The sequence below is a fragment of the Lactuca sativa genome, chromosome 3 (assembly GCF_002870075.4).
Source record: "Lactuca sativa cultivar Salinas chromosome 3, Lsat_Salinas_v11, whole genome shotgun sequence".
Classification (NCBI taxonomy): domain Eukaryota; kingdom Viridiplantae; phylum Streptophyta; class Magnoliopsida; order Asterales; family Asteraceae; genus Lactuca; species Lactuca sativa.
Genome location: NC_056625.2, coordinates 45,158,194 through 45,171,153, shown reverse-complemented (window position 1 = coordinate 45,171,153; position 12,960 = coordinate 45,158,194). Strand labels below are relative to the sequence as shown.

General features: G+C 28.5%; 1 protein-coding gene across 1 annotated transcript; it reads right to left on the bottom strand.

Annotated features, from left to right (window-relative positions):
• Positions 1–6,686: 6,686 nt before the first annotated feature.
• On the bottom strand, positions 6,687–7,645 carry LOC111912354 (40S ribosomal protein S27-2). Its single transcript, XM_023908086.3, has 4 exons — positions 7,491–7,645; positions 7,275–7,376; positions 7,115–7,143; positions 6,687–7,018 (listed from the first exon to the last, which is right to left on the bottom strand). Exons 1-4 carry the CDS (start codon positions 7,491–7,493, stop codon positions 6,892–6,894), a joined length of 261 nt encoding a protein of 86 aa, XP_023763854.1. The 5' UTR covers positions 7,494–7,645; the 3' UTR covers positions 6,687–6,891.
• Between the last annotated feature and the right edge of the window lie 5,315 nt (positions 7,646–12,960).

Here is a 12,960-nt window from a genome sequence, read left to right as displayed (position 1 = left end):
ATTTTTCACAAAAACTCATTTTCTTTAAATAAGATTGCATCGTAACTAAGTTCAAATAGTTTCTTGTTAAGTTACAATCAACTTTTATTCATTGAAATCATTTATTAAAAAATGGGTATGTTTATTCAGATAAAAACATCTTTCACTTAGGATACCTAGAAAAATAAATGTTAAGAGACAACATTTTTCCTTGGGTATTCATAAAATCAAAGACCGATGTTTAAATCAATTTTTTCACCAAATCATAAAAGTAAAACTCTTATAAAAATACATTAAAGCATAAAGTGATACAAGATATTGCTTGAAGTAATCTTTGTGGTCCATTTTCATATCCTTTGATTTCAACATCCCACATATTATTTGACGACATTTAAGTTCAAGTGTTATTTGGTTTAACTTTGTGAAATGTACACAATCCTTATTGTCATCCATTCTTGAATTAATTTCCAGTCGAAATCCTATGTCACTCCTTATTGGTCCGTTGCAACTTTGGTTGTGATGTTATTACTATGTCACTTTCAATAATTCTACACCCTTGATCATTATTTTTTGAGCTGCTAATCTAATGAACCCTATCTTGTATACATCTTTATCTATTAACATAGGGATATGTTATTCCTACTTGATATTATATACTTACCCTCATAATAACTATTTGTTAGGTGATATATTTTAATATTACTTGCTTTTAAGATTTTCAACCAATCAAATAATAGAAATGTTAATTTTACAAAAAGTTGTTAAAAGTGACTTTGAAAGTGATGAAATCTTTCAATTGTCTCACAGGTATCTACGAATTCATACCCATTTAACCATTTCCCTTTAATATTTAATATTTATAGTTATAGCCTTTTAATTTGATTTTACTACAGTTTATATCCCCTTCTCAGTTTCTAAAAAATACTTTTAGCCCCCTCTCTCTCCCCCTATATATATATATATATATATATATATATATATATATATATATATATATATATATATATATATATATATATATATATATATATATATATATATATATATATATATATATATATATATATATATATATATATATGATATGTACTAAAAGCTTAATAAATAAAAGGTATTAACCTTAACTTAATATAAATGTAAGGGGTGAATTTGAAAGTATTAAAGTTATTAAAGAAATAAAATTGATATTGTAGAAACCATTATTATATTAAAGAAAAAGAGGAAATCAATTATAAATATATATCAAGTGACGTGATAAACCATTACTACATTATTTAATGTATTTAAGCTTTAGTTCGTGTATTTAAATTACCTTATAAAAAACTTTATTTTTTTCCCTTAAATAGCTAAATATTTTATTAGAAGTTATGTCAAAATATTATTTTATTATCATTGTGTTGTATTTTTTTTAATAAAATAAAAATATTTCTATATTTTTTATTAAAAAAGTATTATTAAATTATCTATAAATAAACTAAATAATATTTTAGTAAATAAGTTTAATAATATTTTAGTAAATAAGTTTAATTATTAAAAGTATCAATGATTAGTAAAAAGTATATAATCATTAATCTAATTAGTTAAAGTAATAATTATATGGTAGGAATAAGTGGAAATGGGATAGGGATAAATAAAGCCATTACCATATTATATTCTAATCATTTTATTATTTTATTATTTAATTATTACATTATTATTATTATTATTAAATTACTTTAATACTATATTATTATAATCAAATAAAATTCCCTTACTCTATTATTATCTGAGTTTTTTTCAAACATTTTTCGATAAAATAAATACGATAATATAATTTATTTCATAAAAAAATAGTATAAATAGAATTATAAAAAAAAATGTATTTACAATAGTTAAACAAGTGGATGAACATTTGTTTGGCGATAAAATTTTTTTTTATTAAAAAAAACCATTTGGTTATTGAATCTGCTGCTCTATTCTTCATTTAAAATAAAAAAAAAAATCCTTGCATATTTGTCAACCCAATTCTCCATTAAAAAAAATAATAAAAATAAAAATAAAAAATAAAAAATAAAAAACTAGCAGTAACCTAACATTGTATTTTTCTCAGATTGTATTACTCTCTCATTTGTTATTTAATGCCCCCGCTGCAATCAGACGACCATCGTCGTCGGATCACCACAACCACCAAATCACATCGGACCACAACATCACTATTGCATGTGAATGGGAGAAGACGGAGAGCAGAAGCCGACAACGGCTGGCGGATAACGGAAGCCGGCAGAGGCGGCGTATGGCTGCCGGAATATAATTTTCAAGTTTTTTATTAGATTTTTTAAACTCTAAACTTAAGTTGAGAATGAGGAAGAACGTACAAATCCAGCTACAACCGATAGATGAAATAAGAATATGAGGACTCCGTCGGCGACACTGTTTTCCGGTTATCAATTTTGCTGGCAACAATATTTTTATAGAGGTTTATATGTTGTGAAGATTTTTTGAGAATAATCTAATATAGACGTTGAAAAAATAGAAAAAAATAAAATTGAGTTTAGAATTTAGAAAAAGTTTTTGTGTATTTGACTTGTTTATTGTTCGGATTTGGTTTAAAATCTAGACAAATATAGAAAAAAAATCTAGTTTTAGAAAAAGTTGAAAAGTAATATGAACTTCCAATGAAAAGGAGTCGAATTTACTTTCTCAAAAACAGTTGTCTAAAAAAAAGTAGTCTAAATGTAAGTAAGAATAAAGAGTGGAGTGTTTAGGCTATTCATTGCCACATAGACGTCACATTATTCTTTACCACAAAAGTGTGGTTTCATACTACACTTAGATATTTTTTTTATTTTTGTTTTAATAAATAAAAATGAACCAATCACATTGTTTGAAGAAATGCTCTCTTAAAATTTCACACTGCACCCCCTACCACACTTCTACTGCACCTAGAGGCGGTGTTCCTATTGATGTGGCACTCAAGTACAGCAAGGGCTGCAGTCCACTCCTTTTGATCTTAGAGACTGGAGTGCAATAATAATTTTTTTTTTAGAATTTAAAATTAAAATTTTATGTCACATCAACTACATCACATATAATCATTATGTTTTTTTGTGTGTTATTTATCAAAGCGTTTTTTGATCAATAGTGTTAAAAAATAAGTTTTTTAATTATTTTTTCTGTTTTAATATATTTTTTTTAACTTTTGAATATATTTTTATTTTAGGATATGCTTTTATGTATATAAGTGAGAAAATTATTTATATATAATCTATCCTAATCACTAAGAATGATTTTGCCACATGTCTTCTTCTCATTTATTTTGACACTTGTCATTTTCTAGATTTTTTGAATTATTTAATATTCACTTGTCATTTTTATAGATTTTTTCATTTTTAGTCAAATTTCACCTATTAAATGTCATCTCATATTAATTAATTTTATTAATATATTAATTAATGTACATAATAACTTTCTATTTATGAATTCATCATTCTATTAATATATTAATTAACTAGTTTATAACCCGCGGGAACCACGGTTATAAAATTAATTAAACTTTTATAGTAAAAACTCAAAATTGTTAATCAATTATTTTAAATAAATTATTAATTAAGAGCTAATTTTATTAGTTATGTGAAATTATAATCGTTGATTAATATGTAAAATTAATTTTTAATATATATTAGACATTTTTTATATGTGATTTAATGAAAACAATAATATAAAATTTAAGATAGAGAATAAATACATTAACAAATAACATCACATTAATGAGGATGTCTAATATATTTAAAATGAAGAACTAATAGATTGACAAGTGACAACATATTAATTAAGATGTCTAGTATTGTGACACATGACAAAACAACTACTCTTTTATTAATTAACTAGGTTACAACACGTGGGAACTACGGATAAAATATTTTATAAAACATTTAAATTATTTATAAGAATTTTTTTTAAACTTCCTTGGTTTACTTCACTCCACTTACACCAGTCGATTCAATTTTTTCATCTCATTTCTACTTTATTGCTAAATAAGTTACACCCAATATGAAACTAAGAATCGGTTAAACCTTAAACAAAAATTGTTTGGTGTTGAAACTTTATTGTTGTTTCAGATTTTTCAGAATAAACTTTGTTTAAGATTTTTATTATTATTAGATAATACATTGTTTCACATATTTAGTGTTAGAAAAATAATGTTGCTTTTTCCATTTCCATATTATATCTTGTTTCATATTATCAAAATTTTTAGCTCATGCCTTGTTATAAAAAATTTCAAATCATCAAATTGTTATTTGAACATCTAATAGTGGTGAAGTTATGGCGGTAGTAATATCAAATTGAAAGTAAACGTTATCACTTGTTTATAACATAATGTTTTTTAAAATAAATCAAAGTAGAATGCTATTATTTGTAAAAAAATCATCTCCATAATGTTTTTAAAAATATATCAAAGATAGTAATATCAAATTGAGAGTAAAATGTCATCTCTGTAATGTTGTTTAAAATAAATCAAAGTATTACAAATCATATTTTTTGTATTATCCCCTATTAGTTACAAATTTATATAAATGGTCAGTTAAAACTCTAAACTATAAGATTATAATGATATTAACAGAAATGGTCATTGATATCATCGGATATTATTTAACAAATTTCTATAATGAATTTCGAATTTTAAGCATTTTAAATGTGTTGATAGTATTGTTGATTTTGAATTGCATTTAAAACTTACCATATTCTAACCTTTCTAAACGTAAATTCAAATTAAAATTAAAAAAAGTAAAAATTGTGAAATTTAATTTAAGATAGTAGGATATGCAATTAAAGAATACCAAATTTAAAACAATAAAGGGTATTGAAGTAATTTAACAATAAATTGAAAATGAATTTTGAGAGTGACATGTCATCAAAAGGTTTCTTTTATTTAGATAGGAGATTTTATTTTATTTTGTTAGTATAGATTAATTAAGATTAAATTACATAAATGGTCCATGTGATTTATCAAATATCACAAACTCAGTTGTTACTTATTTTATTATGAACATGGTCTTTGTGGTTACCAAAACTTACATGAATGGTCTTTTTTTTTTCTTACACCTTTTACTTTTGGACCTTTTAATAAATCCGTGTAATACACAGATCACACACTTAGCATACAAATAAATTTCTTGAAAAATATTTTATATGTATATGATCTAAACGGAAGTATAAAAATGATTTTCTTCTCTTTACGTCAACCACTAAAAAAAGTGTTTTTTTATTCACTTAAATAAGAATACAAAAAATGCCTTATATACTTGAACGAAAACACACACAAACACAAAAAAAAAAAAAAAAAAAAAAAAAAAAAAAAAAAAAAAAAAAAAAAAAAAAAAAAAAAATGATACGTATATGCTCTATATGTACTTTTTGTCGCACAAACAAAAAGTTTTTTTTTTTTTTCTATTCAAAGTTATAAATAGAAAAATACAAATACTTGATAATTAAAATATGTGCAAAGTTATAATCAAGAGATTATAAAAAAGAAAAATATAAATAACCTAATTTTGCTTAGGGCCGAGCCTGTTTGTAGCCTCTTAATTTTGCTTCTTATTCAGTTATTCAGAGATACATCTAGGTCAGAATCTGGTTTCTTTCTTTCTTTATGATTTTTTTTTGTGGTTTTGGTTTGCTGAATCCCTGCCACCTCCTTACTTCACTTCAGCTAATATAATTAGCTATAGTGCTTGTACCTTAGTTCATAGAACTAATGTCAACTGATCATCTTATCAAATTTCAAGATTAATGATTAATGCTTAAAGGCATAAACACTTTTGAATTGTTATTTACAGGGGGGATACAATCTTGGTGTAAACTATGTTCTTTTATTATCGAACCTTTCAAATTGTTTCTAACTTTTAATGTTCTTTTCCTCGTCATGATAGATAAAAAAAAAAAAAGATATAGGATTAATCAATTTGAATGTTGATTCAACAAATTTGTAAATAAAATTTAATGTAATTTGACTCATTTTTGCAATTTAGCCAAAATAATGCTTACAAATATCATTAGATTTTAGAACATGTCAATTATACAAGGTTTTGAATAGAAATGTAAAACGTTCATTTCTAAAATTCAGCACATCGATACAAATGTCTAACCATTTTAGAGGGAAAAGAATTTAGAGGCTACATATGATTCATGCCTTTTCTGATTCAAATCTTGATCATGATCCTACCTAGTACCAAACAGCCTCTTACTAGAAAAACTATAACAAATGCTGCAGACCTAATCATAATCCAACTCGATACATTTGAATTTTTTCAAAAAAAGGTTTTGAACAGAAAAGTGAACTTGTAGACACAATCATACATCTTTTTTTATATATATATATATATAGACACACACACAACATACCAGTTAGGTATATACTCATTTATACTCCAAACTGATCATGCATAAACATTCTAATTAGGCATGTTTTACTAATATAGCCAAACAACAGGAATTAAACTAAAATTCAGCTCTGTTAACTTATGATATTAACCACAAACCTTAACTTACGACCAATGGTAAGAACAAATGAACAAAAGGCTCAATTGCAAGATGTGTCGATAACAATGAATTTACGCATATTTTAACTAGTTCAAACCAGGACATTAACATAGAAAGAGACCGAATGAAATGCCTTTCAGAAGGCTAAAACTTGGTTGGGAAGCATCAAAACAAAAACAGAAAGACACTATAGGAACAAATCATGCATTCATAGATAGGGTAGAGTATCCAAAATCCAAAAATCCAAAACCATTACGAAAATAATGTTAACAAACTAACATGTTTGGGGTCCAACAAGAAAAACTAGAATAAAAGACTCAACTTGTAACTTTTTAAGTAATAGCACCGAAGCAGCTTCTGATTAACCAGCCATAAAAGCAAGCAGCAATAGGATCAGTCTCCCTTCCTTCTAAAAGAACATCCTTCAGTGAGTCTTGCACGACCACCAGTCGGCTGGCACAACACCGTCTGACAGTTTCCGCACACCACCACCGTTTGAGAGTGGCTGAATACGGTTGTTCTGATCACAATTCACACATACAATAAAAATCAGTTCCAAGACGTTAATAATTAAGGGTGAATCAAGCAAATAGCCAAATAGGATATCAAAACTCACATGTTGAAACAACCCTGGCACTTCACATCCTGCAAAGAGAAAAATTAAACCAAATTATACCAAAGTTCCAAATCGAATAGGGTTTTGTTTTTATAGGAAAGCGAAAAACAAGAAACTGATGAAGCAAAACTACACTGAACGAAATGAAAGACAAGTATACCATGAAGAAAGAGTTGGGAGATTGAACAAGTCGTTTGAGCTTATGCTTCCTCTTCTCCAACTCAGCTGGGGGATTAAGCAGATCAACATCGTTTGGCAAAACCTGTATATTTTCAATACATCCAACGTATCATTCCATTAACAGTATCATAACCGACTATACATTTTGCATCCAACAACGAAATAAAAGGATATAATCATCAAACAAAAATCTTACCATCTTGTTTCGAGATGTATATGAATCAACAAGTCTTGGATGTCAAAGAATAGAGCTGCGCAGCAAAAACCTAAAGGGTTTCGATAACGAGGCGCAGTATGTATATATATACCTGGTTGATTTCAGCCCTTAGGGTAAAACCCAATCATGAGCTGGATTGGAGTTTGGGGAAGCCCAAATATTCAAATCCAAATCGGCCCATTAATACCTTTTTAGTGATCCAAAATTCGAAATATCGTTACACTATGGAAAGTTGTCAAATACAAAGATAACGGACCTTAATTAAAATATTGTTTAAAGATAGGATTTTTGAATTAAAATAAACTAGATTATGACCCGCGTTAAACGTGGGGAACACATAAATAAAATACAAATTTATATAGATATTACAAAATAATTATAAAAAAACAGGATTATTGGTATTATTGAAATGTGTAGAAATTACACTAAAATAGGTAAATATATAGCATTGAAGGACCTCTTTATAGACAATATTTTTGGTTTTATTAGTTCAATGACCTTGCTTGTCACATATAAGTATCTTCAAACATTTTTTACTTGTGACACGGAAAACAACTATATACAGCCAACCATGCGTGAAAATGGGTCTAAACAAGTATAATCCAACATTTGACAATGTACTTTCAAAATATATTGTTATGTTATAGCTATATTGCACTGTTTATTTCAAAAAATAGCAACTTATTTATGTTCCTTCAAAATGAACCACATAAAACCAGTGGCAAGTCTAAAACGTAAAACCACATGGTTTATATAACTTGTTATTAGAAAAAAAAAAGGTGGGTCAAGTGACCCACCGTATTAACATATAACCTCGCCACTGCATAAAACCCCCCACAAAGAAACTATGACAATTAAATCTGCAACGAAGCTAATCATTCCCTTCCACTTCATCTCTAATATCAGGTCTTTTTTTTCTTAATCTGAGTTGTTGTCACTATCATCGACAATGTTAAGATTCATTAATGACTTCTTTTTTATTTTAGAGATAACTATGACATAAATCATTTATCAGGTCTATTATTTATGTTTATATCTTCGTTTTTTTTTTGTTGATTTTGATATGGCGTCTTCGGTTTACCACCATTTTTTTTTAGACTCCTTTTTTATGAAATAACATTTTTTTTGTGAAATTCGTTCTACGGTTTTTAGTATGTGCAGGTACGTTGATTTTTTTGAAGTAAAGAAAGTAGGGTTTTTGTTCGATGTTGGTTCCTAGGTTTGGTTCTTATTTTTTTGTGATTTCTCATAATCCATTGCGTTTTATTTTCCATCTTTATCTACAATCTTTAAGTATAGAACATTTTATCCATATATTCATTCACTACAGAGTTTAATAAAGGAAAAATGAAACACCCCCTTAGTTTTATTTACTTTGCAGATCATCGAACCTCCATGCAAAACTTACAACATAATGAAAAAAACAAAAAACCTTTATGAGGTAAATGCCAATTACGATTCTACCCATTTTCCTCTTGTAACAATTGTCTAACTTTAATACTTCAAAACATTTGTTTTTGTGTTTAAACATATTATTGATAGCATGAAAGATCCAAGCATTGTTGCATTTTGGTTAATCACAATGCCTCAAATTATGGGAGGATTTAAATATGATGATGAGGTCAAACAAAAAATACGATGGTAATAGAAGGTTCTTCTTCTTCTTATTTATTTATTTACTTATTTTTTAATTCAACTTTATTACAAAATTAAATAGCTTTTTTTATTGATATTAGTGTTTCTTGTTTAGAAAAATATGCGATATGATCAACTTCTTGACGCTATAGCAATGAGAAAACTTGGATGAGCAGGAAGTGAGATAAATTTATAATTTATTAACTTTAATGAGTAATTAATTAATTACAATTTTGTTATTGAATTTGAAATACAACAGAGATTATATCAATGGATCATGAACGTGCAAGAAATGATCCAATGGTAGCAAAGAACATTCGTTACTATAAAGCAAAGATCAAATTAGAGGCAGAAGTGATGAAGCTCTATCCACCACCATGACCTCAAAACTGTGTGTGTGGGGGGGGGGGGGGGGGGGATCAATATAAACAAAAGTTTTTTCATTTATTTTTAGTAATTTACATATTTGGTCCCTTTGTTTAGTTGTCGGTTTTGGTCCCTAAAAGAATCAGGTTGTAGTTTTTGGACCTTGTTTCACTGTTTCATAAAACTTTTATGATTGCCTAAGTTAACAGCCTAACTGTTAGTTTTTTTTTTTTAAATGACCATTTTGCCTTTGAACCAAAACTAAAAACCATATAGCATAACAACAAAATTTATATATATATATATATATATATATATATATATATATATATATATATATATATATATATATATATATATATATATATTACTAAAGTTTAGAGTAAATTACATTTTTGGTCCTTGAGTATACCTGATTTTTTTTTCAGAAGATTATGAAGGGTGTTTTTGGTGTTTCAGGGTCAAATGCCGACTCTAGTTAAGTACACACTTCTATTATACCGTCCATTCTTACCTGCCCATGTATGGTACCGATTCTTTTTGAACAAAGAATACAGGAGCCTATTTTCATCATTCACAACATGCTTATATTTAACTTTAAAGCTCACATCAATTGTAGAGAAGGTATATTTCTTATTCTTATTCTGTTACTACCGGAGACATAAGAAAACTTTCTAATGAGGGCGTTCATGTCTTTTGTACAACCCGTCTGTTATATTATGTCATGTCATCTCTTGTCTTGTCTATTGATTTTTTACAAAGGTATACACACATGTAACATCATTATTTCATTATATATAACATCCAATTTTAACATTGAGTTTACTGTTTTCGAAAATAGGATCATAGTTACCGATTAAAAAGATGGAACCAAGAACCAAACACAACATCAAAAAAATTTCAAAAACAACATTATACATCCAAATTATAAGTATTCAACAAAGAACCATACGGATGAGTAAAAACATATAAATTCGTAAACAATATCAAACTTACAGATTAAAAGGATTAAAGTAAGAAGTACATACATTTATTCAACTAATCAGACTGATGGGAAGGTTGAAGTTTTTTTGCATTTGTTTTCTGCAGAGGAATTATGACATAATGTTTGTGTAAATCGATTATTAAAAAGGTTTGAAATATATATACAAGTCAATATGATGAAAATTAGCAGGTAATAAATTGAAATTCAATTTAAACTTAAAATAGAAGATTTCATGCTTCAAAGTGTATTGGTTTATAATAATATCCGAAACTTTTGAAATTTGAAATTAATAGTTTCTAAGATTTCAACATATAATATATTTGGAAAGCAATTTTGAATGGAAATAGAGCCTAAATTTAAGGTTTAGATTAATAGGGAACCAATTTTGTAGTTGTAAGTTTGGAAAGAATTCAAGTATCATTTTCATTCAATTCCTACATTTAATTTCCTAATATAACGGGTTGACTTTTTGTTTGATCAAGGTGACGTAAGCAAATTGATCTTAGGGTGTAAAACCTATAGAGAAAACACAATCAACGGTTCATATTGTTTTAGATGATGTCATAAGGTTTCTCTTTTAATAATATTTAGAGATTATAAAAAACTTAGACTTGAACATGATTATTTATAGGGAAAATGACTTATATGGGTAACTATGTTTCAACATCGTTCAAAAAATATCATTCAAGTTTAGTGTGTTCAAAAAACACCATCCAAGTAAAGCATTTGTACAAAAAACACCAACGAAGTACATTCTTTGTTCAAATTTGACATTTGGTAACCGGCAACTACCGGTAAAAAATAAGTAAAGGAAAAAAAACAATAGGAAATGACTCAAAGAGGTAACTATGTTTCAAAATCATTCAAAAAACACCATCCAAGTAAACTTTTTGTACAAAGAACACCAACAAACTATATGTTTTGTTCAAATATTATCCACCGGTAGTTGGTTCTTATAGGTTAAATGATAACTTGGCTTAACTATTATGACATGACATAATAATGATTGACAAAACAATAAATGATATATTCCTCTTTTAAAATCCGATTTAGGGTTTCTTCATGAACAAATAATTTCTTCTTCTCGTATGATTGCTCTTCTTCTTCTCAAGTGATGATCTTGAACTCAAGTCCAAAACCCTAACTCTTAACTTAAGGCAAAAATGGCTCCTTTACCCATGCCTCAATGGGTCTCCCTCCCCCCCTAAGGCCCAAATCCATAAAAAGCCTAAAAAGGCATCCAAGCCCAACTACAAGGCATCTAAGGCCTAATATGGCCCAAGAACCCCCAACATGGCCTTAAGCCCAAAAAATGATCTGCTATAATCAAGTGGGCCTGATGCCTAACTTAAACAAGTACATTCATACGCCCAACATATGTTGAAGCCTCTGCGATCTAGATTTTATGCAAGTACGCCCAACGTACTCCTACGTACACCTATCGTACTCGGATAGGCTCAAGAACCACCAATCTTCCGAAGGCCATAACTTCTTCATTTTAAGTCTAATTTCATTCTTTATATCCACGTGAAGTTTACGAGAAGCTCTACAATACTATCAACTATCCCTTGTCATAAAACTTTTCTAACATAAACCCAAACTTCATAAAGGCTCGAACTGATACTCACTGATATGCCAATGGGCTCAAACACAAACCGAACTCTCGGTCCCTACCCTCAGTTAGACCTTGGAATGACGAAATCTAATTTAGCATTAAGGTAACACTAAGAATTGCAATCTGAAGGCCATAACCCTCAGTATGGCCGTCTGATGCCTAAATTAGCTCCCGTAGATATAAAGAATGACGAAATCACACCTAGAATGAAGAATTTATGGCCTTCAGAAGATTGGCGGTTCTTGACCCTAGTCGAGTACGTTGGGCGTACGCTAGGAGTACGTCGGGCGTACTAGCTCGACATCCGGATCGCAGAGGCTTCAACATATGGTGGGACTATGCACATACTTGTTTAAGTTAGGCATCGGGTCCACCTGATTATAACAGGTCATTTTTTGGGCTTAAGGCCATGTTGGGGGTTCTTGGGCCATATTAGGCCTTAGATGCCTTTTTGGGCTTTTTATGGATTTGGGCCTTAGGGGAGGGAGGCCCGTTGAGGCAAGGGTAAAGGAGACCTTTTTGCCTTAAGTTAAGAGTTAGGGTTTTGGACTTGAGTTCGAGGTCATTACTTTAGAAGAAGAAGAGCAATCATAGTAGAAGAAGAAGTTATTCGTTCATGAAGAAACCCTAAATCGGTTTTTAAAGGAGGAATATATCATTTATTGTTTTGTCAGTCATTATTATGCCATGTCATAATAGTTAAGCCAAGTTATCATTTAACCCATAAGAACCAATTACCGGTGGGTAATATTTGAACAAAACATATAGTTTGTTGGTGTTTTTTGTACAAAAAGTTTACTTGGATGGTGTTTTTTGAACATACCAAACTTGGATGGTGTTTTTTGAAC